Here is a 27,042-nt window from a genome sequence, read left to right on the forward strand (position 1 = left end):
AACGGGACACAACTAACCAACTATAAATAAATATTCAAGTTGCCAAATATTTGATATATAATCAACACAACAGATAAGCACCCCTTAAAATATTTCATAGAACCTAAAAAGTTGAAGCTCAGAAGGATTTTGGAGATCATGTAAGTAAATGGATCCCTGCTTTCAGTAAAGGGAGAAAGCGAGGCCCAGAGAAGTGCCCTTACTCAGATACAGACAAATACTTAACATTGGAGTCAGGTCTGGGACCAGATCTGATTTTATTTTATATTATTTTTTAAATATATATTTTATTGATTTTTTACAGAGAGGAAGAGAGAGGGACAGAGAGTTAGAAACATCGATGAGAGAGAAACATCGATCAGCTGCCTCCTGCACACTCCCAACTGAGGATGTGCCCGCAACCAAGGTACATGCTCTTGACCAGAATCGAACACGGGACCCTTGAGTCCACAGGCCGACGCCCTATCCACTGAGCCAAACCGGTCAGGTCGATCTGATTTTATTTTAATGTTCACTTTGGAATTATATGCTGGTTTCATAATAAATACAGTGCATAAAGGATTAAGAAAAACACTTATTTAAATATTAAGTGACAAAGGAGGAGATGAAATTATCTCTACAATATAATCTAAATCATGTAAAAAAAGTCTTAAAGAAAAAAATGTCAAAATATTAAAACTGAGCATTGATATCTGGAGTATGTATATACCTGTATTTATGCATTTAATTTTTTCTTTCTTTTATATACTTCCCATCTTTTCTACAATGAACAACTGCTAGCTAATATTAAGAATAAAAAATAAACTTGAGAGATAAATGTGCCATTAAAAGCCAATAATTGTATTCTTAACTATGGTTAATTTGTAGCATGCAAAATACAAAGCTAATTTGTAGTTAAGCATGCATTGCTAAAATATTTCGCTGGTTAAGTAAAGCAACTGCATTGTTTCTGAGGGAAAAATCAAGAGTAAAGAGGGAGAAAGTGTATCCACATACACATACAAATGAAAGTATTACAAAAATGTCAGTAAATACATTTTACTATAAAGTTATTCTTCTTACTCTATTTATAAAGAAACTAGAGGCCCAGTGCAAGAAATTCATGCATGGGTAGAGTCCCTAGCAGCTGCCGGCTGCCAGCCGGGGCCTTCCTTCGTTCCGCACTGCCCCCTGGTGGTCAGTGCACATCATAGCGAGCAATCAAACTCCTGGTCGGCTGAACTCCCGAGGGGACACTTTGCATATTAGGCTTTTATATATAGATGGAGACTTACTATTAAATACAAATGAAGCAAACTGCAACCTCTGCCTCTTATCCCACTTGCCAATATAAACTTAATAAATAGAATGTGAAAATTTAATCTTTAAGTAGCAAGTTTCATTTACCTCATTTTCTGGTGTTCTCTGAATTCTCAAAGGTAACTGAACTTAGATGTTACAGTACATATACATTTATCCAGAGTTCACCTGAGGCTAGAGTATCATATGCTCTTACTGATTTAGAGCCTACTATACAGAATATGTGTACATGCTCCAACTTCTATGTCTGCTACATATCTGTCAGTTCCAGGAAAAGTGACCACTGGAAAACGGCCTATTAGCTTAGTTTTCCACTGTCCCCTGAATAATGTCACATTTCACACTCTGGCTTTTTCTCATTCACTCCCCCTTTCTCAATTGTGCCTACCCTCCATGATTCAGGAAATTTCCATCCTTTCTATAAAGCATCCTTCACTTACAAAATCTATAATAGCCTCTCCTCAAGCTTATATAAAAACTAAAAAGTTCAAATTCATACAATTTAGAGCATAATGCTCTCTAGTGATTTCATGTATGTTAATTTCATATTAAAGTAGATTGTAAATGTTCTGTGAGCTCATATCTAGCATATCCTTCTTCTGCATTCATATGCACGGTGGGAGTTCAGTGACCAGCAGAAAAAGAAAGATGCACTGAAAGTTTCAATTAGAAATGAGAATCTTAGCAGATAATGAAGTCAATCAACCAAGCAACCAGGTATTCTTGGTACCCACTTGGTAGAGAGTGAAAACAGTCAGGTGTTATGGGAGAATCAGAGAATACAAGAATATGTTTTTGATGTGAGAACCTTATAATATTTTTAATGTAAAAGGCACTTTAAAATTACAAAACAGTAGAGTAGAGTATATAATTAAATGTGTAGAAAATAAACTGTGGGATGGGGACTGAGAATCAGTTTTACTACTAGCATTATGCCTGAAGAAGTCACAAAACATTTCATAAAGAAATAGAGCTTGAGACAGACTTTTAGAATAAAAAGTCTGAAAAAAAGTGGTGCATAATAGGAACACAATGAAAAACTCACAAAGCCAGAAAAAAATCAAAAGATTAGAGGCAAGAATTAGGAATTACTGAACAGTATTGTAGTTGGGTAAAATTCTGTAGGTCTAACTGCAGAAGAGTATAGGATAATTTAGGAGGAAAGAAAGAACAATGTTGTGTTTGTTTTTTGGTGGGTTTTTTTTTGGGGGGGGGAGGTTGTTGTTTTTTTAATCTTCACATGAGGATATCTTCCCACTGAGTTTTAGAGAGAGTGGAAAAGACAGGGACAGAAACAGAGAAATATCGATGTGAGAGAAACATATCGACTGGTTGCCTCCTGCATGAGCCCCAAACAGGTGCCAGGCCGGTGAGGAGCCTGCAACTAAGGTATGTGCCCTTGACCAGAATTGAACATGGAACCCTTCTCCCTGCAGGCTGACACTCTATCCACTGAGCCAAACCGGCTATGGCAACAATGTTGTGTTTTCAATAGGAAAGTGATCTTGGGAAAGCATAATTTAAATGAAATTGGCTGCGAGAACAAAATATATTGGAGGAAAAGTAGGCAGCCTGATTAATATGAAGAGTAGAAAAGTGGGAATCAGAAGACTTGGTTTTCTCCTAGTTTGATTTTGGTAAATGTATATAACTGTCCATTGTGTCTCTGGTGTTCCCATTTTTCTAATGAGACCCTGGGTTAACCTATTTTTCTAGTTAAAAAATCTATTGATATTAATTCTGAGCTCATATCATATGAGGTATAAGGTATAAGGCTTGTTCAGCTATGAGCTGAAGATAGTGCAATGGGGAAGATCTGCTGAATATGACAAACTTCAAAACAATAACCAACAGGGTTTAATGGATGAATGGTTCTGGGAAATGAGAAAATTGGAAGAACCAAAGATGATTTATGATGTCAAACTGCATAGCTGGGGGAAATGTGGTATCTCAGAGGAAGAGAGCATACTGGAAGGGAGAGTTTGCTGTGCTATGTGCTCCTCCACCTTCTCTTGGCTGCAGGGAAGACAGCTTTCTCTCCCTGCTACTCTATGTGGAATCTCAGTGCTTAGGTTAGGTCTCCAAGATGCTGTGGTCACCAGCACAGAACCAGGAAGGCCCTAGATTTCTGACATTTCAGTTTATAAGTACAGCTGGATCATTTCATTGATACATTTGTATTCACCCCATACTTTCTGTACTGAGAACATCAAAAGCAGTATTTATGATATCTTTATGCATGGGCAAATGATCTCCATATTTAATACAACTCACTTGATGCTAGGGAGGAGGGTAGTAGCTGGAGGAGGAGGAGAAAGCCGAGGAGGAACATCATACTCTTCACTTCCTAGGTGACCATTGGAAAAGACCTGAAAGGAAATCAAAGGGTTAGTTTAGAACTTAATTTCTGGAGGATCTTAATAGCACCTTTAGAAAAACTTTGAAAAGAATATATAACTTCAGTTTATTTAATCAAGTGAAATATAATACAATTTACGTAAGAGTTAATAGCACCATAGTGATAATTCACACCATCCAAAGTAACACCAAGTTACATTAAAGAAATCCAATACAGCATGAGTCTTAAACATAGTAATAAGAAATACTGTAATTTCTATAAATCAGATACAGAGAGTTAGGTAAATAAAGAGTAAAATTCCTCAAGCATGATCAGGTTTGATTGAAAAATTAGAGTCTCTGTAAAGATTCAGTACAGAGAAAAGTAGCACTGGTGCAATTCTTATTTCAGTTCCTCCCAAGTGCTCGAAGTTGTATCTCTCAGGGGCTAACAGGGGTTAAGCTTTTCAATAACACAGTACATGAGTATAACCAGAAATGCCTCTGCTCTTTCAAACTTCAGCACGATTAGTAACTGGAGACCTGTTCTGGCTTTCAAAGTGCAGGCACTTTCATACATAGATTTCCTTGTGTAAATGACACAAACCGAAATTGTTACCTTGCTCATAAGGTACCACAGAGAGTCACTGTTTTCCAGGGTGCTCAGTTGTATTAAAGAAACTGTCTGAACATCTGCTCTGTACTAATCGAACAACTTGAAATTAAAGCAACTAAAACAGAGAGAGCATAACTTTGAAAAGACATACTCACAAGAAAAGCTTAAACATGTTTTAAGACCTTTAAGCAACCTTTAGGGTTTTATCATTGGCCTATTTCCCCTACTCTTATTAGTGAATACTTACAAGGTATAGTTGGATGTTGATACAAAAAGGATGTAATATACCCTGAATAGTCCTAGGTAACACAATTAATGACCTGCCAATTACTTTCTTGTCCCCCTCATATGTCTAAAGTGGTGTTGAAGATTTAGAATGCAAAATTGAAAAGGCCCTACATATCCTTCTCTATCAACCTTAAAATAAGTAAAGCAACAGGTTTAAGGAATACATTTGAAATATGTCATTGTTTACATTTCAAAGCTACACAATCTAAATTTTATAGCATTAAAGTTTCACTCTAAAACCTAGGCCCTATACTATAGTAACATTTCTTTTTTTTTTTTTTTTCATACCTCCGCTCTTTAGCTTCAATATGCTATAGTTAAGCTATGAGAAAATGTACCTTTAAATGAAATTATGCTATCATAGATGTCTGACTATAGACCAAATATCAGAACAAGGCATTTAAAAAAAATTTACTAGAGACAAAAAATTATTAACTACATATTAATCATTGCAAAGTTCAATAAAAACCATTAACTTAAAAAATGCCTTGTAGGGATGAAGGAAGATGGTGGCCAGCTGCATAGCAGTGAGGAAGAGAATGTGAGACAGTGAGGGAGCAAAAGGGGAGTGTGTGGAGGTGTATGGTATGTGTGTGTGTGTGTGTGTGTGTGTGTGATAGTTAGATCCTGCAGCAAATTCAGGGACTGGTGGACAGGGCTCTCCTAGACGGGGAGACCTGCTCCTGGTTCAATCACTCCTGGGGCAGCTGGCTCTGACACAGTAACCACACCATCTTGAAGGGGGAAGCTGCTGTGACTAGGAGCCCATCCTCACCACCACCCAGAATGGCCCTAGATACCATTCCAGGCCCTACTGCCACTCTGACCTAAAACCTGCTACCTCAGATGCAGACCCATGGACACCGGGACCCCAGCCTCCCTGGCCGCAGGATCCTGTGAGTTTTGCAGTGCGCTCCCCTCCTGCCAGCCCACCACTTTGGCCCTGGGCCCCGTGATTGCGTGACCTGCCTGCCAATTCCGCAACTGGGCCCGCAAGTGAGTCTGGGACTGCACAACCAACCCCAAGTCCACCGATTCAACCCCAGGGCCCTCCAGGAAGTCTTGGTGAGTGAGACTCTCCTGACAAGCCCACCGCTGTAGCCACAGGCCCCAGGTGACTCAGAGCCTGGATCCTTCAGTGAGAGCAAAAGTGGGGAGACAAAGAAACAACCCCTGAAAGAAAGAAAAGGAGGAGTCACCCCCCCAAAAAAGGGTACTAAATGAAATAGAGGCATGCAATACGTTAGAAAAAATAATTTAGAGTAAGGGTTGTACAGTTTCTAAACTGGATAGATGAGAAAATCAACAACCTATGTAAGAATCAAGAGGAAATAAAAATTTGGCTACAATAAACAACACAATGGAAGGTTTCAACTGAAGACTAGAAGAAGTTGAGGACCGAATTATCGAATTAGAAGCCAGTGCTGAAAAAACTACCAATCTAAACAGCATTTGGAGAAAAAATTAAAAAGCAGGAGGAGAGCCTAAGGGAGCTTTGGGACAATATGAAATGAAGTAACATACTTATATTAGGGGTAACAGAACAAGAAGAGGAACAAGTATTAGACAACATATTTGAAGAAATAATGAAAGAAAACTTCACTGACTTAGGGGAGAAAAAGTCACACAAGCAGAGAGTCCCAAAAAAGAAGAACCCAAGACATGTCATAATCACGATGGCAAATGTTCAGGACAAAGAGAGAATTTTAAAGGCTTCAAGAGAGAGACAGAGAGTTACCTACAGAGATCTCCCATTAGATTATCAAATGATTTCTTAACAGAAACACATCAGGCCAGAAGGGGATGGAATGAAGTATACAAAGTGATGCAAAGTAAAGGACTAAATCCAAAAATACTCTATCCAGCATGGCTATCATTCAAAATTGAAGGGGAAATCAGGAATTTTTCAGAAAAAAAAAAAAAAGGCTAAGGGAATTTATCACTATCAAGCCAGCAATGCAAAAAATGCCAAGGGGACTGTTGTAAAAAGAAGAAGAAAAAAGGAGGGGGGGAGAGAAGGAACACAGGCACAAAAAATGAAAATGGCTACAAACAAGTACCTATCAATACTAACTTTAAATGTAAATAGTCTAAATGCCCCAATTAAAAGACATAGAGTGGCTGAATGGATAAAAAGCATGATCCATATATATGCTGTCTACAAGAGACCCACCTGAGAACAAGGGATTCACACAGACTGAAACTGAAGGGATAGAAAAATATCTTTCAGGCAAATGGAAATGAAAAAAACAAAACAAAACTGGGGTAGCAATACTTATATCTGACAAAATAGACCTCAAAGTGAAGTCCATAACAAGAGATAAGGAAGGCCACTTCATAATACTAAAGGGATCAATACAACAAGAGGATATAACTCTGGTAAACATATATGCACACAATGAAGGAGCACCCACATACATAAAAACAAAAACTTCTGGAAGATATCAAGGGAGAAATAGACAGCAATACAATCATAGTAGGAAACTTCAATACCCCATTGACATCACTGGATAAATCCTGTAGACAAAAAAATAAACAAAGAAACAGTAATCCTAAATGACTCACTAGAACAGATGGAATTAATTGACATCTTCAGAACATTTCACCCCAAAGCTGCAGAATATACATTCTTATCAAGTGCACATGGGACATTTTAAAAGATAGACCACATATTGGGTCACAGGCAAAGTCTCCCAAAATTCAAGAAGACTGAAATCACATCAATCATCTTTTCAGATCACAATGGCATAATATTAGAAATAAACCAAAATAAAAACAATATAAAAATTCAAAGATTTGGAGGCTAAGTAGAATGCCATGAAACAATGACTGGTTTACCAAAGAAGAAATTAAAAACATCCTGGAAACAAATCACATTGAAAACACAACAATCCAAAATCTATGAAACACAGTGAAAGCAGTCCTGAGAGGGAAGTTCATAGCATTATAGACCTACCTAAAACAAAAACAAAACAAAACAAAAAAAGAATTGGTAATAAATTATCTAACTCTACGATTTAAAGAATTAGAAAGAGAGCAACAAAAAAAAGCCCATAGTGAGCAGAAGGATGGAGATAATAAAGATCAGAGCAGAAATAAATGACATAGAGACGAAAAAAACAATAGAAAATATCAATAAAACCAAGAGCTGGTTATTTGAAAGGATAAACATGATTGATGAACCAGGCTCACCAAGAAGCAAAGACAGAGGACTCAAATAAACAAAATCAGAAGTGAAAGAGGCGCAGTAACAACAGATCCCACAGAAATAGAAATATTTGTAAAAAAAATACTATGAGCAACTATATTTCAACAAACTGGTCAACCTAGAAGCAATGAACATATTCCTAGAAAAATATGACCTTGCAAAACTCAATCTGGGAGAATCGAAAAATCTGAAAAGGCCAATAACTATGGAGGAAATTGAAGCTATCATCAAAAAACTTCCAGCAAATAAAAGCCCTGGGCCATATCCCTTCACAGGGGAGTTTTACCAAATAGTCAAAGAAGAACTGAAACCTATCCTCTTCAGACTATTTCAAAAATATTCAAGAGGAAGGAACACTTCCAAGCTCTTTCTATGAAGCCAGCATTACCCTAATACCAAAACCAGATAAAAGGTCCTACAAAGAAAGAGAATTATGGGCCAATATCCCTGATGAACATAGATGCTGAAATCCTCAACAAAATCCTAGCAAATCGGATACAGCATTACATTAGAAAGATCATACACCATGACCAAGTGGGATTTATTCTGGGGATGCAAGGATGGTACAAGATTCACAAATCAATAAACGTGATTTATCACATAAACAAATTGAGAGACAAACATCACATAATCCTATCAATTGATGCAGAAAATGCATTTAACAAAATCCAACACTCTTTCTTGATAAAAACACTCAACGAAGTGGGAATAGAGGGATCAAACCTCAACATAATAAAAACCTTACATGACAAACCTACATCCAACGTCTTACTCAATGGGCAAACACTAAAACCATTTCCCCTAAGAACAGGAGCAAAACAGGGATGCCCACTCTCACCATTTCTGTTCAACATAGTACTGGGAATGCTAGCCAATGAGATTAAACAAGAAGAAGAAATAAAAGGCATCCAAACTGGAAAAAGGAGAAGTAAAACTGTCATTATTCTCAGAAGACATGATATGATATTGTACATAGAAAACCCTAAAGACTCCATCAAAAAAAGTATTAGACTTAATAAATGAATTCAGCAATGTAGCTGGATACAAAATTAACACCCAGAAATCTGTGGCTTTTTTATACACCAATAATGGACTTACAAAAAGAGAAATTTAAAAAACAATTCCATTTACCATTGCAACAAAATAATTAAGATACCTAGGAATAAACTTAACTATGGAGATAAAGACCTGTACTCAGAAAACTAAAGGACATGGAAAAAAGAGACAGAGGAAGACATAAACAAATGGAAGAATATACCGTGTTCATGAACTGGTAGAATCAACATCATTAAAATGTCCATATTATCAAAAGCAATCTACAGATTCAATGAAATCCCCATTAAAATACCAATGGCATATCTCACAGATCTTAGAACAAATGCTCCAAAAATTCATACGGAATAAAAAAAAAGACTCAGAATAGCCACAGCATTCCTAAGAAAGAAGAACAAACTTGGAGTAATCACAATAACAGATATCAACTATATTACAAAGCCACTGTTCCCAAAACTGCCTGGCACAAGAACAGATATACAGACCAATGGAACAGAATGGAGAACCCAGAAATCGACCCAAGCCATTATGCTCAATTAATATTTGATGAATGAGGCACAAGCATACAATGGAGTCCAGACAGTCTCTTCAACAAATGGTATTGGGAAAATTGGACATATACATGCAAAAAACTGAAACTAGACCACCAACTTACACCATACACAAAAATAAACTCAAAATGGATAAAGGACTTAAACGTAACACGGGAAAACATAAAAATACTAGAGGAATCTACAGGCAGCAAAATCTCAGACATATGCCAAAGCAATTTCTTCACTGATACTGCTCCTAGTGCAATGGAAACTAAAAAGAAAATAAACAAATGGGACTACATTAAAATAAAAAGCTTTTGCACAGCAAAAGAAACCATCAACAAAACAACAAGAAAGCCCACTACATGGGAGAACATATTAGTCAATGTTATCACCAATAAGGGTTTAATCTCCAACATTTATGGGGAACTCATACAACTTAACAAAAGGAGGATAAACAACCCAATCAAAAAATGGGCAACGGACCTAAAAAGATACTTTTCGAAAGAAGACATACAGAAGGCCAAGAGACATATGAAAACATGCTCAAAGTCACTACTTTTTCAAGAGATGCAAATCAAAACAACAATGTGGTACCATCTCACACCTGTCAGAATGGCTATCATCAACAAATCAACAAATGGCCAGTGGTGGTGAGGATGCGGAGAAAAAGGAACCCTCGTGCACTGCTGGTGGGAATGCAGACTGGTACAGCCACTGTGAACAGTATGGAGTTTCCTCAAAAAACTAAAAATGGAACTCCCATTTGACCCAATGATCCCACTTCTAGGAATATATCCCAAGAAACCAGAAACACCAATCAGAAAGGATATATGCACCCCTATATTCATAGCAGCACAATTTACCATAGCTAAGATTTGGAAACAACTTGAATGCCCATCAGCAGATGAGTGGATTAGAAAACTGTGGTACATCTACACAATGGAATACTATGCTGCTGTAAAAAAGAAGGAATTCTTATCATTTGCAACAGCATGGATGGAACTGGAGAGCATTATGCTAAGTGAAACAAGCCAGTCAGAGAAAGATAAATATCACATGATCTCACTCATTTATGGAATATAATGAACAACATAAACTGATGAACAAAAACAGATCCAGAGACAGAGAAGCATTGATTAGACCGTCATACCTCAGAGGGAAGGTGGGGTAGGTGGGGGTAAGGGAGAGAGATCAACCAAAGGACTTGTATGCATGCAAATAAGCCTAACCAATGGACACAGACAACAGGGAGGTGAGGGCATGAGTGGGGGTGTGGTGGGGGTAATGGGGGGATAAGGACACATATGTAATACCTTAATCAATAAAGAAATTTAAAAAAATAAAGTAATGGGCAATTTGAGAAAATAGAAATAAAAACAAATAAAAATGGTGGTACATCTACACAATGGAATACTTTGCAGCTGTAAAAAAGAAGGAACTCTTACCATTCGCAACAGTATGAATGGACATGAAGAGTATTATGCTAAGCAAAATAAGCCAGTTGGAGAAAGACATGATCTCACTTATTTGTGGAATATAATGAACAACATAAACTGATGAACAAAAATACATCCAGAGATAGAGAAGCATTGAACAGACTGTCAAACCTCAGAGGGAAAGCAGGGGAGGGGGGTGGGTAAGAGGTCAACCAAAGGACTTGTATGCATGCATATAAGCATAACCAATGGATACAGACACTAGGGGGGTGAGGGCATGTGCTGGGGAATGGGCGGAGTGCCAGGGAGTGGTCAATGGGGGAAAAAGGAGACATATGTAATACTTTAATCAATAAAGAATAAAACAAAAATGCCTGGTAACCAACCAACACATATATTAAACTACAAATACTCAATGTGATAAAAAGTCATTCTTCAATGGAAACCTGTGCATGTTATCTGGATGGGTATAAGGCAAGACTTTTGGAATCAAATCTCCTAGATGTTTTTTTATTCTGGAAAATATAGTATGGCCCAGCCGGTGTGGGTCAGTGGTTGAGCATAGACCTATGAATTAGGAGGTCAGGGTTCAATTACTGGTGAGGGCTCATGCCGGGTTGTGGGCTCGATCCCCAGTAGGGGCCATGCAGGAGGCAGCCGATCAGTGATTCTCTCTCATCACTGATGTTTCTATCTCTCTCCCTCTTTGAAATCAATAAAAATATCTTTTTAAAAAAGAAAATATAGTATGAATTTTATATGCAATTATTTGTTTTATTGAGAGAAAGTATCTAATGTACTGTTGATATCTAATAAAATTCCAGCAGTTATAAAAGGGAGATATGGAAATAAGTTTCATTTATATTTGCTCTAATCTAACAATAAGCCAACCGTAATTTTATAAGCAGAACACTGTGAACATATGTGAAAAGGAATATCAATATACTCAAACATTTACTGATGTTAAAAATGCTTTCATTTGCACATCAGGTAAATGAAAGAATAAATCCTATATAATAAAAGGCTAATATGCAAATCGACTGAACGGCAGAACCACTGGTGCTATGACGTGCAGTGACCACCAAGGGGCAGATGCTCAACGCAGGAGCTGCCCCCTGGTGATCAGTGCGCTCCTATAGGAGAGCAATGGTGGTGGCGGGAGCCTCTCCTGCCTCTGCTACAGTGCTAAGGATGTCTGACTGCTGGGTTAGGCCTGTGGGGAATGGGCCTAAGCCACCAGTGGCACATCCCCTAAGGGCTTCCAGACTGGGAGAGGGTGCAGGCTGGGCTGATTCTATCACTCCTCTCTCAGAACAATTTTGAATGTGCTTTCCTGTCCAAATTTGCTTCATCTATAATAATTAAAGCATAATATGCTAATTAGACCAGACAGCCGAATGACCTTCCAGACGTCATTCCAGACGAAGCCTCGGAGGTGGGGGCTGAAGCAGAGTGGTTAGGGGCGATCAGGCAGGCAGGCGAGCGGTTAGGGGTGATCATGCAGGCAGGCGAGCAGTTAGGGGCGATCAGGCAGGCAGGTGAGCAGTTAGGGGCGATCAGGCAGGCAGAGTGGTTAGGGGCGATCAGGCAGGCAGAGTGGTTAGGGGCGATCAGGCAGCCCGGCGAGTGGTTGGGGCAACCAGGCAGGCAGGGAGGCGAGTGGTTGGGGCGATCATGCAGGCAGGCAGGTGAGTGGTTAGGAACCAGCAGTCCCGGATTGTGAGAGGGATGTCTGACTGGCTGTTGGACATCCCCTGAGGGGTCCTGGATTGTGAAAGTGTGCAGGCTGGGTTGAGAGAACCACCCCCCATCCTGTGCATAAATTTCATGCACCAGGCCTCTAGTATCCTTACTAATAAAAGCCTAAGTGGTCGTGATGCGTAATGTCCTCACGCTGTCACAGGATGGCTGCACACCCAGTGGGCACGCGCAGGTGTGCAAGGCTGGGCTTGATGCTGTGTGCACATCACGGAGCCTGCCTGGGAGTCCCGCCTCCACGAGGTGAGGCCTGCCTGGGGATCCTGCCTCCTCCCAGTTTCGCGAGGCGAGGCCTGCCTGAGGGTCCTGAGGGTCTCACTCTGCGTGGCATGGAGGCAGGACCCCTGGCTCCAGCCTACCTCTTTGGGGCAATCCATCGAGGAACCCTGGATGGGTGGGCGGGGCCTAACTCTTTGGGGCGATCGATCGCGGGGCTCCCGCACTGTGACAGGGCACAGGCCAGGCTGGGGGGACCCCCTCCCCGAGTGCACGAATTTTGTGCACCGGGCCTCATGTAGAATATAAGACACTCCATAATTAGTTTCAATGCACATTGCTATAGTTTTGCCCATCATGTTTATTCTGTGATTATGCCCTATCTTCTGTCCAAAATTGACTTCCTACACTATGCATGTTTCCACATCTCCATTCCAATCCTTCCTATAATGTCTATACAAATACCTACCAGTCTTCCAATGTCTACAACCAGTGACCCTCTTACATGAAGCTTTTTTTATTCTTTCTTTTACCCTACATCTCAAGTAGAATGTTTTTATTGTGAGGAACTCATATTGTATTTTCTGAATGCTACTTCTGTGTCTTATTTCTTAGTTAATGGTATACCTGTCTCACCCTCACTATACTGTGCTTTATTCATTTTGTATTCCCTGCAGTGTGTTGCACATCCTAAGTACTTATATAGCCGAAATAGGCTGAAGACATAAAAATTCACTAGGGGAAGTTTAGACATGTGGGAGAGGAATAATCTGAGTTATCACATATTTTATTATAAACTTTTGGTCACTTATATGCTAGATTAATAGTTTTCTACATGCCTCAAGATAGCATTGGATCTTAATCTTGAAATTTGAAATATTTTCTCATGATCTATGTTATCTAACAATTACGGTTAAAAAATCTGGGACTCTTGAGATATAGGGAAAATAAACGCTCTGTGATAATCTTGGCACAATTAAGAAAAACATTTTTATTTGTACAAAACCCCTAAATATTTACCTTGTTTTATTTTTGTGGTCAGAGATTTTTGTTCTATAGCACTGTTTCTATTCTCTGAAATTCTCAGGTTTTCGTCACATTATTAACCTGCTCCTTAATAAATATTTTATTGGCTAGATATTTATTTATTATTGGTGGTGGGTTTTCCTTATCTCACACATGTAATCCCACACATTCACTACCCTCACAATGTTGCTGTAATTTGTCCTTCAACATCAGATTAGAAATAAAACCAGCACACAGAGCGTACTTATTTTCTGAAAGACAGCTCTGGACATCTATAGGCAGATTTAAGGTTGTCCATATAAACATGAGCCTCACCAGCAGAAGAGCAAAAGCCACAATCTCAAAAAGTGAAATCATTCGATGTATTTATCTAGCAATATCTCCAACAGATGCTGTTCACAGGGTCATTTTAGAGTAATGTCACATGAAGTAACATGACAAGTAAAAGATAGTCTTTATCACATAAGAAAAAGCAGTAGCTTTAATCTTGCAAGAGGAACAAACCAAGATAGTTGGACACAATGTTAGTATCTAGAAATAAGGAGATAAATTTCAAGTGTCCAATGATATTTTACAACATTATACTGCAAATATTTTTCGCTCAGATGATTAACACCAACTGACCAACAACAATAAATATCTAGCCAACAAAATATTTCTGGAAGAATAGGTTAATAAGGTGACTAAGACCTGAGAATTTCAGAAAATGAAAACAATGCTACTGGACAGAAATCTCTTATCAAGAAAATAAAAAAGAGGTAAATAATCCCAATAGCTCTTAGCTTGCAGATTCATGTTATAAGCATTATGTTAGCTATTTGATTATGGTAAGTGGGAAGGGGAAGAGAAAGGGGAGTAAATGAAAGCCACAGAAAATTCTTACACTTCACTTTAACTATGAATTAGAGGGCTTTTTCCTTCAGAGCTCTCTACAACTGGCAAATGGAGTAATTAGAATTTAATTTATTCTTGCTTCCCTTACCATTTATCTAGTGAAGATGCAAATAAAAAGGGCAAATGTTCTAACGGATGATGAAAACTGGCACATGAGAGAAGACACATGATGACAGGGAGTGAGTTGTCACTCCATTTATAGGGTGTTTAGTTTTATGAATTCCCCGTATGGTATTCCATATGTACATTTAATTTTAATTTACACTTTTAGAACTTAGCCAAGTTTTCTTATCTTAAAATGGGAAGTCAATACTTAATTTGAAGCATTGCCTCTAATGAAAACAAGTTTAAATAATAGTTGTTATATTTGAAACAAAAATGTAACTTTCCAAACAAAAATCAACAGCCAGCATTCTAGGGCTTAGAAGAGCAGGTTTATATTAGTGCTAAAACTGTATAACATAGTATTGAAAAGAAACTTGAAAGGAGATGTCTTCAGTAAACTGGCTAAGATAATTATTTTAAGTACTAATAGCCAGGTGCACGAAATTCGTGCACTGGGGTGTGTGTGGGGGGGAAGGGGCCCCTCAGTCTGGCTTTCACCCTCTCCAATCTGAGACCCCTCAGGGAATGTCCAACTACCTGTTTGTGCCCACACTTTTAACAGATAACAGCTCCATTGTTGTTCCTTTCTTATGCTTAAAACCATTGGAATTAGTAGGTATTCAAAGTGTGGGGGGACACCCTGTATATCTCTAGTCAGCGGTGAAAGAAACCAACAGCAGATTTGGAACCCCCAGACAGGGAACTTCGCTCACTCCCCACTTGTCTCCCCACTTCACTTTCCACCTTTGTGGGCAGCAGGAGAATCAACGTTTTCTCTCATTAATTCGGAAAAGCACGTCCTGTCACCCGCTGCCCGGCAGGAGTGCGCTAGGCCCCAAGCAAGCAAGGCTCAGTCAGGGCAGCCTTCGCTCATGGGTGCTGGCACCCAAAGTGCACATTCCTCTTCTACAGTCGCCCCGACTATCCCACTGTTTCACTGAGAGGACGGAATTCCTCTCCGCCTCTGGGTTCTTGATCTTGAACGCTGACCGAAGGCACCTCAGTGAGGGCTGCCCGCGCCCACCAGGTTTGTCTATCTGCACCTGCTCCTGCCTCAGCACCTGCATTAACCCCCCAGAGGTGATCTCATAGCTGCACTGGCCTCCGTGGGAACAGGGCATCACCACTCCGCCCTCTCACTGTCATCTCACAGGCGCCCACCCTCAGCACCCAGAACGCCCAGACACTGTCCAAAGGACGTGAGCGCATCAGAGGGGATGTGTGCACATCCTGTGGGGGTGTTAGGCATGCTGGGTTGATGGAAGTGCGGTGGAGAGGCGGGGGGAACTTGTGCACGCCTTGGTTTGCAACTGTTGCAGGCGCGGGAGGGTGACAGTGTGCTGGGGGATGTTTGCATGCCAGGGGGGGATGTGCACACCAGAGGCCACTGGCTTTGCAGATCCGCAAACCCCCATGGTGCGGCCAGGAGGATGTCAGTCTGGCCTGCCACAGTGGCTGTCCCTGCGATCCTGCACCTTCTGGGTCAGAAGGTGGATCTTGCGCAGCCACTCCTGGGCGCTGATGGCCTGCAGGCTCTACTTCAGCTCAGCCTGCAGGCTCTGCTTGGCGCGCTCACAGCTGTCACCACCGCCATGTGGGAGTACAGGCCGCCCTCCGCTGGCCTGCCTCCCTTGTCCAGAGGCTCTCTGCGCTGCTCACCGGCCCAGAGTGACTGGGGCTGGGCGGAAGCCAGGCGTCCTGCCCTGCCCAACGCTGGCCGATCCGCCCCTGTGAGAGCTGCCGCCCCACCGGGAGGGGTCACAGATCTGGGTCCCGGGACCGCGGACAGCCTCAAGCGCTGCCCCCCCCACCCAGCAGGGTCACAGATCCGTGTCTTGGTCCCATGGACAGCCTCAAGCGCTGCCCCCCACCCAGCAGGGTCACAGATCCGTGTCTTGGTCCCGCGGACAGCCTCAAGCACTGCCACACCGCCCGCGAGGACATGGATCCGGGTGCCAGACCGCCGACAGCCTCAAGCGCTGCCACCCGCCCGGCAGGGTCACAGATCCGGGTCCAGACCGCAGACAGCCTCCTGTGCTGCCCCCCGCCCGCCAAGTCATGGATCCGGGACCCAGACTGCGGACAGCCTCAAGCATTGCCCCCCGCCTGCCAGGTCACAGATCCGGTCCCAGACCGTGGACAGCCTCAAGCGCTGCCCCCCACCCGGCAGGTCACGGATCCGGGTCCCAGGACCGCGGACAGCCTTGCCCGCTGCCGCCCGCCTTCAGTATGCAAATTAGCTGCCATCTTGTTGCTTCAGGGTGGGGGTCCCCACTAGGGTGCCTGGCCAGTCTGGGTGAGGGGCTGAGGGCCGTTTTCAGGCTGGCGGGCGACTGAAGCTCCCAACCTCTCCTTTTTTTCTTTTTATTCTGGGATTTATTTACCTTCTATGGCTGTCACTGGAGCTGAGAGCCAGCTTTAGCTCTGAGGCCGGCTCCAGCTCTGAGATCTCAGCTGCTGAAAGCAGGAATCTAGGGTTTGTTTGGGTTCTATAATTGAAACTCTGTTGCTATCACTGGCGCTCTAAGCTCTGAGCCCGCTGCCGGCTGAAAGCAGGAATCTGGGGTTTCTTTAGCTTCTATAATTGCAACATTGTTGCAAACGGAGCTCAGAGCTGGGCTGCTGCAGGCCGGGAACGTTTGCTTCCTCCGTCACTGGAGCAAGCAAACCTCCTGTTCGTTTCAGCTGCCTGGCTGCTGGCCGCCATCTTGGTTGGCAGTTAATTTGCATATCCTGCTGATTAGCCAATGGGAAGCGTTCGGGGGTATGGTCAATTTGCATCTTTCTCTTTTATTAGTGTAGATTTCTGAAGTTCATTCAGGAAATATTATTATATGCTGCTAATATATAACTAGTCAATTCCTGTCGGCGATAATTTCAACACTTCTCAAGAGAAGTCTTGATAATGTAGAAATGAAAAGTAATAAAGACTAAAGGAAAAAAGACATCAAAAAAAGAATGGCAGGTCCTTCCAATAAGGCTTGTAAGTTGTGGAAACATTCTTTTGAGGATAACAATCTCCATTTTCAGAAAGGATCATAAAGATGCTTTTAAAAATGCTTTCTCTTTAAATTACATCATATTTGGATGACTGTGAGGGGAAACTTTGGAGATCTTCATATTTATAAATAGACTAGAGGCCCGATGTATGAAATTTGTGCAAGGGGCTTCCTCCATGGCAGCGGCTGTCTCTGCCTCGGCCCCTGCCTGCTGCAGCTTCATCCTGAAGGATGTCCGGTCTAATTAGCATATTACATTTTTATTATTATAGATGAGAGACGGAAGGTACCAAGGACAGTCACTGGAAAAGAGTCTTGTCAAACCACCACCACTCTTCCCTTTGTGTTCAATGCCATCCTACACAGTTTTGACTGTTCCTATCCTGGCTATCCATATTATACAAAGGTTTCATTATTACCTTCCTTCACACAGGGGCACACACACGTGCACACAGACACAAACACATACACGCATAGGAGTTGAGTACATGTCACATTTCACACTTGTTTCTAGAATATATTATAGGGTGAATTCAACTGCAAGCCATTGTATTGAAGGAATAAGTTGCTTCCTTAAAGTAACAATTTAAGGTCAATAGAGATGGGTTCACTTTAATATTAAAGTCTTCAAAAGAGGCAAGCCTCCTTTAGCTGAGGGAAGATGGAATGATCTGATCTCAGAGCCAAAAATATCATGGAAGCAAATGTGAGAATATAAGCAACTCTGCCAAAGGCTTACTAAGAGTTCTAAACTCAGTGATTCTGCTGTTGCCACTTTGGTTTCCTGTACGTTTAAATTCTTTCCTGGACACATAAAAGAGAGTGGCGATATACTTCAAGAAATCAACATATGTGAGAGAGTCTCAGTTTTATAGAGAAATAGCTGGCTTTGTAACAGTGAACTGGACTTTTTTTACGTTGGTGAGAAGATTCATTTACCTCGATGCATAGGTGTACTGACAATTCTAATGCTTATTTATGAAATGCTATAATTACACAACTTTTTTCAAGTTAGATAGAACTAGGAGATTAAAAAAACAGTGCTAATTCTCCTGCCAAGTTACTAACAGAAAAAAAAAAGTTGTCCGGTGAAATAAGAGAAGGTGAAATAAATCTCGGGCAAATTGTCTAGTGTCTTCATATTAAAATTAAATCATTACTTAGAACCTGTCCTTAACTTCTTTTATTTATTTATTTTTAAATATATTTTATTGATTTTTTACAGAGAGGAAGGGAGAGAGATAGAGAGTCAGAAACATCGATGAGAGAGAAACATCGATCAGCTGCCTCCTGCACACCTCCCACTGGGGATGTGCCCGCAACCCAGGTACATGCCCTTGACCGGAATCGAAACAGGGACTTTTCAGTCCGCCGGCCGATGCTCTATCCACTGAGCCAAACCGGTTTCGGCCTTAACTTCTTTTAAGTTCAAGTTTTAATGAGCTTCTGAATATTTATAACTTGGAGGTCATTAAAGACCTGCCGGGAAGTACCATACTAGGCAAAAAAACACTGCCCAACCTTTCACACTACCTCCTGCCAGAGGAGTTTAAGCAGATTTGTATATTTCTTACCTTGGCTCCTTCTAAAGGCAAATCATGGCGTCTGTGTTTCCTCATTAGCACTGGGTCAGAGCCCATTCTACTGTGCCGTCCATTTACATTTGAGCTTGCTGTGACTCCAGGCTTTGGAGAGCCATCCCCTACCAGTCGACAGCCTGCTGACTGATTAGTCCCAAATACATCCCGAGGGCACCAGGCTTCAAGAGGCATTGGCTGGTCTCTGGAAGGCACACTCTCCACAGGATGCAAGTGGCGACTCAGTCTGTTATCAGGTGGGATAGGGGGAGGTCTCTCAGGTGGAGGTGGGGGAGGATCTCTTAAGGGAGGAGGTGGTGCTGGGAGTGGTTTATCTTGTTTTCTCACCATGCAAGGAGAAGACTAAGGAGACACAAGAGGAAAAAAAAAATCAAGAGTTGTACCAGGCATTGAAATTACTTCCAGAATACTATATTACTGCTTTTGTTTTCTAAGCCATAATAGAGCTTTATTAGATCCATATGTCATCTTCTTATAAGTTTCTTTTTATTACTAGTTAATGAAATTTTAAAATGTTAATGGAAGACTCTTATAAATATATTTCATTAGAAATTTCTGTAGAAATGAGTATATAAATGGAAATGTTAAAATTATAAGGACTGTACAGGAAAAAGCAGAATACCAAAATTATATGGTGATTTTGAATGGTTGACGTTAAAATAATACTGAGTCATTAATTAATTTATTTGCATGTTTCTATGACTTAGGAGAGAAAGCCATCAAATCTATTGTTCTTTTCCTTTTTTAAAAGCAACTTGATTTGTAATATCATTGGATAACTGAGTGTTGGTTTTGCTGTATTTGTATTCACTGCTGTAATACAAAGAAATTAATAAGGAACAAATTTTCTCTGGTTCTTTGTTTTATCAGTTAATGCCAGAATAGTAAAAAATCACAAATAATATAGTAGCATTATTTATAGTCCTCACTTGAATTTTATATATGTGGTTAACCTGGTGAATGATTTGTGCGTTTTTTAAATTTATTTTTTTAGCCAGAGAGAGAAAATATCAATTTGTTGTTCCACTTATTGATACATTTATTGGCTGACTTTTTAAAATTTAAATCCTTTATTGTTTAAAGTATTACATAAGTCTCCTTTTTTCCCCATTGATCTCTCCCCGGCTGCGCCACCCCCCCCCCCCCCCCCCCATCTGTGTCCACTGGTTATGCTCATATGCATGCATACAAGTCCTTTGGTTGATCTCTCATCCCCTCTCCATTGCCTTCCCTTATAGGTTGGACAGTCTGTTTGATGCTTCAAGGTCTCTGGTTCTATTTTTATTCATCAGTTTATGTTGTTTATTATATTCCACAACTGAGTGAGATCATGTGATATTTATCTTTCTCCAACTGGCTTATTTCACTTAGCATAATGCTCTCCAGTTCCATCCATGCAGTTGCAAATCGTAAGAATTCCTTCTTTTTTTTAATCAGCATAGAATTCCATTGTGTAGATGTACCACAGTTTTCTAAACCACTCATCTGCTGATGGGCACTTAGGCTGTTTCCAAATCTTAGCTATTGCAAATTGTGCTGCCATGAACATATATCCTTTCTGATTGGTGTTTCTGGTTTCTTGGGATATATTCCTAGAAATGGAATTAATGGGTCAAATGGAAGTTCCCTTTTTAATTTTTTGAGGAAACGCCATACTGTTTTCCACAGTGGCTGCACCACTCTGCATTCCCACCAGCAGTGCAAGAGGGTTCCTTTTCTCCACATCCTCTCCAGCAATTGTCGTTTGTTGATGATAGCCATTCTGCCAGGTGTGAGATGGTACCTCATTGTTGTTTTGCTTTGCATCTCTGGGATGATGAGTGACTTTGAGCATGTTTTCATATGTCTCTTGGCCTTCTGTATGTCTTCTTTTGAAAAGTATCTATTCAGGTCCTTTGCCCATTTTTTGATTGGATTGTTTATCTTCCTTTTGTTAAGTTGTATGAGTTCCTGTAAATGTTGGAGATTAAACCCTTATCGGAGATAACATTGGCAAATATGTTCTCCCATGCAGTGAGCTTTTTTGCTGTTTTTTTTTTTGATGGTTTCTTTCGTTGTGCAGAAGCTTTTTATATTGATGTAGTCCCATTTGTTTATTTTCTCCTTAGTTTTCATTGCCTTAGGACCTGTATCGGTAAAGATATTGCTAGGACAAATGTCTACTATTTTGCTGCCTATGGCTTCTTTTAGTTTTTATGTTTTCCCGTGTTACGTTTAAGTCCTTTATCCATTTTGATTTATTTTTGTGTATGGTGTAAGTTGGTGGTCTAGTTTCAGTTTTTTGCATGTATATGTCCAATTTTCCCAATACCATTTATTGAAGAGACTGTCCGGACTCCATTGTATGCTCTTGCCTCTTTTATCAAATATTAATTGAGCATAATGGCTTGGGTTGATCTCTGGCTTCTCTGCTCTGTTCCATTGGTCTATATGTCTGTTCTAGTGCCAGTACCAGACAGTTTTCAGAACAGTGGCTTTGTACTATAGCTTGATATCTGGTATTGCGATCCCTCCAACTTTGTTCTTCTTTCTCAGGATTGCTGTGGCTATTCGGGGTCTATTTTAATTCCATGTGAATTTTTGGAGAGTTTTTTCTAGGTCTTTGAAGTATGCTGTTCGTATTTTAATGGGGACTGCATTGAATCTATAGATTGTTTTGGGTAGTATGGACATTTTAATGATGTTGATTTTACCAATCCATGAACATGGTATATTCTTCCATTTGTTTATGTCTTCCTCTATCTCTTTTTTCAGTGTCCTGTAATTTTCTGAGTACAGGTCCTTTACCTCCTTGGTTAAGTTTAATCCTAGGGATCTTAAATTTTTTATTACAATGGTAAGTGGGATTGTTTTTTTGGTTGTTTGTTTGTTTTAGTTTCTCTTTCTGTGAGTTCATTTTTGGTGTATAAAAAAGCCATAGATTTCTGGGTGTTAATTTTGTATCCTGCTACATTGCCAAATCAATTTATTAGTTCTAGTAGTTTTTTGATGGAGTCTTTAGAGTTTTCTATGTACAATATCATGTCATCTTTGAATAATTACAATTTTACTTCTTCTTTTCCAATTTGGATGCCTTTTATTTTTTCTTCTTCTTGTATGTGCCCTGACAAGAAATCCAACCCCCAATCTTGGCACATGAGGGCGACACTCCAACCCATTGAGTTACCCAGGCCAGGGCTGATTTATGCTTTTGATATTAAGAGAAAAGAAATGTATTGTTTGTTTGCATAACTCTGCCTAAATAACATCCTAAGCAGTCTTAATATGATCTTAAAACCAAGTTAACTGTAATATAGAGAAATCAAATATTAATGAAATATTGTGCTTCGAACTAATTTAGACTGCAAAGCATAATGCCAAATGGAAATTTTTAAATCTTGTGCTTAAGATAGCAAAATATGCCCTTATCAAATTTGGAAAAATATCTGCAGACTGCAAAGAACTAAAATAAACTGTGGGCTTAGATTTACTGAGTTAGAACTATGTTCTTAATATTAAACAGTAATGTAATTACTCTGCAAATAATGTAATTCTTTATAATTAATTGCTTCGGGTATAAAAAGTACATATAATTCCCTCTTCTGAGTCACCTTGAAACATGGGTGATAATTTATCACACCTTAAGCCCTTATGCAAATATACTCCCGTCACATTTTTCTTGTCATGACACTATGAAACTGAATATAAAATATCATTTGATAAGAGTATTTTAATACATGTAATGACCTTTTAAATCCACTTTATAGAATAACTGTACTTACTCTGCTATTTATTTTTGCAAGTCAGTGGGCTGTTACAGACATGTACTCTCTGAATAATTATGCAACCTTTATAATAAAAAAGCCAGGAATATGACAGTGAGTTCACAATACACAAAATGAGAAACCTATTAAAATTGTTCAGGAACAATTAAGAGCACAAGAAATATGAGAAATGAAATTTAAAAGAAGCTGAGCAATCAATAACTGTCATGTAAAATCACTATCTGCTTCTCATAAAATCGATTTACCTTTGGCGAACCAGTTGGGCTGCCACAGGGAGAACGAACGATGCCTTTCTGAATCAGATCCAGGCGGGGAGGCACGGGCGGCAGGCTAAGATGTGGGATCTGCAGAGGGTCCTGTTGGGGCTTTCTTCTCTGTGCAAGGGGAGATGACCCTGGTGAGGTGACCGGTGAATTCTGCCTGTCAGCACACTAGGATAAAAAAATATAACAATGCTGTTTATTTGATGTGTAAAGTGAATGCTTTTCAAAAGGAAGACATTTGGCTTTGAGAAGGTGTCTGCCATTGAACATCTGCTGAAATAAACTCACTTAGTTAACTCTGATTAATAGATGGAAAGAGCTCACACTGTCCCTCAAGGGTGCTATTATATAAAGAATAAATAGACAAGTTTCTCCTACATATTGCAGAAAATGCCTGAGGAAAAAAAGAACAGCAAAAGCGTAGTTTAAAAACAATTGAATGCAGACATTGTTCTAGAGGAAAGGAGAAACACACAATGAAGTAATACACATTGTTCTTGGTTATCTGTTATAGAATTTTCTTCGGTCTTTGATTTATAGCACATACTAGAACTTAGAAACTATTTTGTTCCATATAAAATATGTATGTATCCAGTATGTAGTCTACTTTCCTACAAACCAATTAAATCAGGGAGGGTTTTAAAAAATTGTGTATTTAAAAATAAACAGGTTTGAGCCCAAGTATTTTCTTCCCAAGCCTTCATATGGAAAATGAATTTTCAAGTTAAATGTTATTTTTTTTTAAATCGATTAACTAAATCTATAAAAGTCTGTGCTTCTGCTAAAAACTAATATATTTCTATGCCACTACGGGTTTTCCATTTTGTCTGGTAGATAGCATCAAAAAGCCAATAACAAGTACTTCTATTTCTATGTATATTACACTTTCTGCTTTGGAAGTTGTTTTTGTTAATGTGAAATAACCTGATTGCTACTTGGTACAAAAGCCATACTAATTAATCAAGTGGCCTCACTGGGACAAACAACAATCTGTTCTGAAATTTAGGCAGTTTCCTTTTCAAGGGTGTTAACTAGCTTGTTGGAGATTTAGGCTTAATTTTTACACTCACTGCATCAATCTAGTGTGCTTTGATATTCACCTGTTTCCTAATATTAGTATTTATAAAGAGTTTAAGCTTGTTGCTAAGCCATTTCTCCTCTAGCATTACTCACCTTTAGAAGAGTAGTCAATGTCAAAAAAATTGACAATTTAATTCAAAATCTAGTGACACTGAGGAAGATTTAGTCATTCTGTTTTTATCTAACTGAGATGGGATGCCAAATTTGTGTTCATATCCACACTTAGTTACATTATGTAAAAATTTATTTCTAACTCACTATAATTGGGTTTTATCTTATGTTTTTCTCATGATTAGACAGGGGTTGTTGGTTTGATAAGAAAGACAACAGAGGTAAAGTAACATTTGAACCACTTTATGTCAACGGTCCACACTATCAATAGGACTGATCAGTGCTGATGTTGATCTTGATTATCTGGGTGATGTATTAACTGTCATTGTTTCCTCACTGTAAACTATAAAGTTACTCTCTTTTCTCGCCCTTTCCCTACTGTACTCTTTGCAAGAAAGTAATTATGCACAGACCACACTCAAGAAGTGTAAAGGTTTTTAAATAAAGTTGAGTGCCTAAACAGAAGACCATACCTCAGATATGCCAGAATACTGTCATGAAATTACTAAAATCTCAAGTCTTTGTCTCTTTCAATTAATGCCAAATAATGTTTAAAAGGTTAACACATTTAGACATAACTTCATGACAATTTTAAGAACCTATTCTTTTTAGCAATTTTAAGATTCTCTTTATATCTCTTATATGTGATAAGACAAAATATCTTCAATTGTTACTAAATTGAAAGAGAAAGTAGTAGAAACTATATAGTTATAAACTGATTTTAATGCAGTCAGTGATTCTTAACAAAAGAACAATTCCACCCATAAAGTCATCAGGCCTTAATATGGTCATGAACTTGATTGAACCTTATGGAATTAAAGCTATCAAATAATGATCATAGAACAAAAATAATTCCTGATTAAAGTTATGTGCATCACAGTGTCATAGCATTTCAGATCAGAAGATAACACAGCCAGCTAATTCTCCACAATTCCCTTTAAGATATATCACATTCTCTGAGAACTAGCAAGATTTAACTGATAAAAATACTTTGTTGATCTGGTTATTCTCCTTTACAAAAATCAAGACAAAAAAACAAACTCAAGAAGCAAGCTATTTACACAATTCTTACCCCGAACAATTTATTCCTATTCCAAGAAACACAACAATTGCACTTCACTAATTTAGGTATTTGCAGAGAAATTTTTCAGTGCTAGGTGCACACACTGCCAAGGCTACTGAGCAAGATGTATGTTCCTCCAAGAACTTTTCTTCCACAGCTATCTTCCCATTTCCCTCAGTACCTGAAACAGCCCACTACCATCAGAACTTGACTTCCACTTTAATTAATAATATTTAAGTAATTATCAAGTTCCTGGTATGTTTAAATAATGGGGTGGATTTTATTTGAAGTGGATGAATTATTAGACATGGAAAGGGTATAATGAAAGTCGTTGAGACAGACACCCAAACCAATGTGTGTGGTGCAGTAACAACCTTGAACTTGTAGATATTTCCAGACAAGCACACTGTGTTACAGCTATGATTGTAATTGGAAGCAGACCTCACTTAGCACAATTCATATTATATTCTCAAGGTGATTATGGACTGTCCTTCTGAATAACTAATTCATTTTGAAGCATTACAGTACCTGTAAGTTGGCTAGGGTAGAATAATTTTGGGGAGAACTGATCTGTATGTAGAGGGACAAGAATGTTTTATCTTTATTGATTATGTGAATTAAATTCACCATAACTTATTCATTTTTCCAAGTTCTCCTAAAGCACAGTAGATAATTTAGCAATGCCCTTTAGATAATAATGCATTATTCTTTGCTGAACACAGCTATCTCTATGAACAATTCTGCAATTAGAGGATTGAGTCTTTGCGTCAGCTTTTATTGCTGATAAAATTCAATGCTAACTATGAACATTTCTAAAAATTCTTAGTAGGTGGGCACATAAAGGGTCATTTTTAATTTATTTGAATAATTACCATTTTTATTTCCTTCCTACTTGAAAGTCTAAGGAACAAAGAAGCCTAACACAATGCTTCACACCCCAGCTCATAAATAAATGTTTAGATGAGACATTAAAAATTCATGACATCAAACTTATCAGTTCAACTTACAGAAAAGAAAGGAAAGCCATTTTTCCCTTCTGAAAACAGAGAAGCAAAACAGATTGATTTAATGTAGATCCAAATTATTTCTTCTTTAAACTACACCTGTCTCTATATAATATTTGAACATTCAATAGTCAACTGTAAAGAACTTTAATTTCTAAAGTATCATAATTTACCTGTTATAGGTAGTCATTAGGAGTGACAAAGGGATGTATCCAGTCATCTTTAGTCTACTGATTCTATTATTCTCTTCAAAGATTGCACAAACATTCCTCTTAGCCCTTCACTCTGCCTTCTTCTTCCATAGATCACTTAAGTCATTTATCTCTCTCTACTTCTGACAGGTGATAAAGGGAGCTTGGGGGGATAAACAACAACAAACAACAATACT

General features: G+C 39.2%; 1 protein-coding gene across 6 annotated transcripts in view; it reads right to left on the reverse strand.

Moving 5' to 3' along the window:
- The window catches only part of CBLB (Cbl proto-oncogene B), a 239,310-nt gene that overhangs the window by 42,057 nt on the left and 170,211 nt on the right, over nt 1–27,042 (reverse strand). For all 6 annotated transcript variants that reach the window (XM_070406128.1, XM_070406125.1, XM_070406130.1 and 3 more), the window contains exons 11-13: nt 23,379–23,564; nt 19,346–19,711; nt 3,574–3,668 (exon numbers count right to left, since the gene is read on the reverse strand). In XM_070406128.1, coding sequence (XP_070262229.1) covers nt 3,574–3,668; nt 19,346–19,711; nt 23,379–23,564 — 647 coding nt within the window. The remainder of the gene's footprint in view (nt 1–3,573; nt 3,669–19,345; nt 19,712–23,378; nt 23,565–27,042) is intronic.

This window comes from Myotis yumanensis, unplaced genomic scaffold, assembly GCF_028538775.1.
Source record: "Myotis yumanensis isolate MYYU_CA2020_CCGP unplaced genomic scaffold, mMyoYum1.0.hap1 SCAF_2, whole genome shotgun sequence".
Classification (NCBI taxonomy): domain Eukaryota; kingdom Metazoa; phylum Chordata; class Mammalia; order Chiroptera; family Vespertilionidae; genus Myotis; species Myotis yumanensis.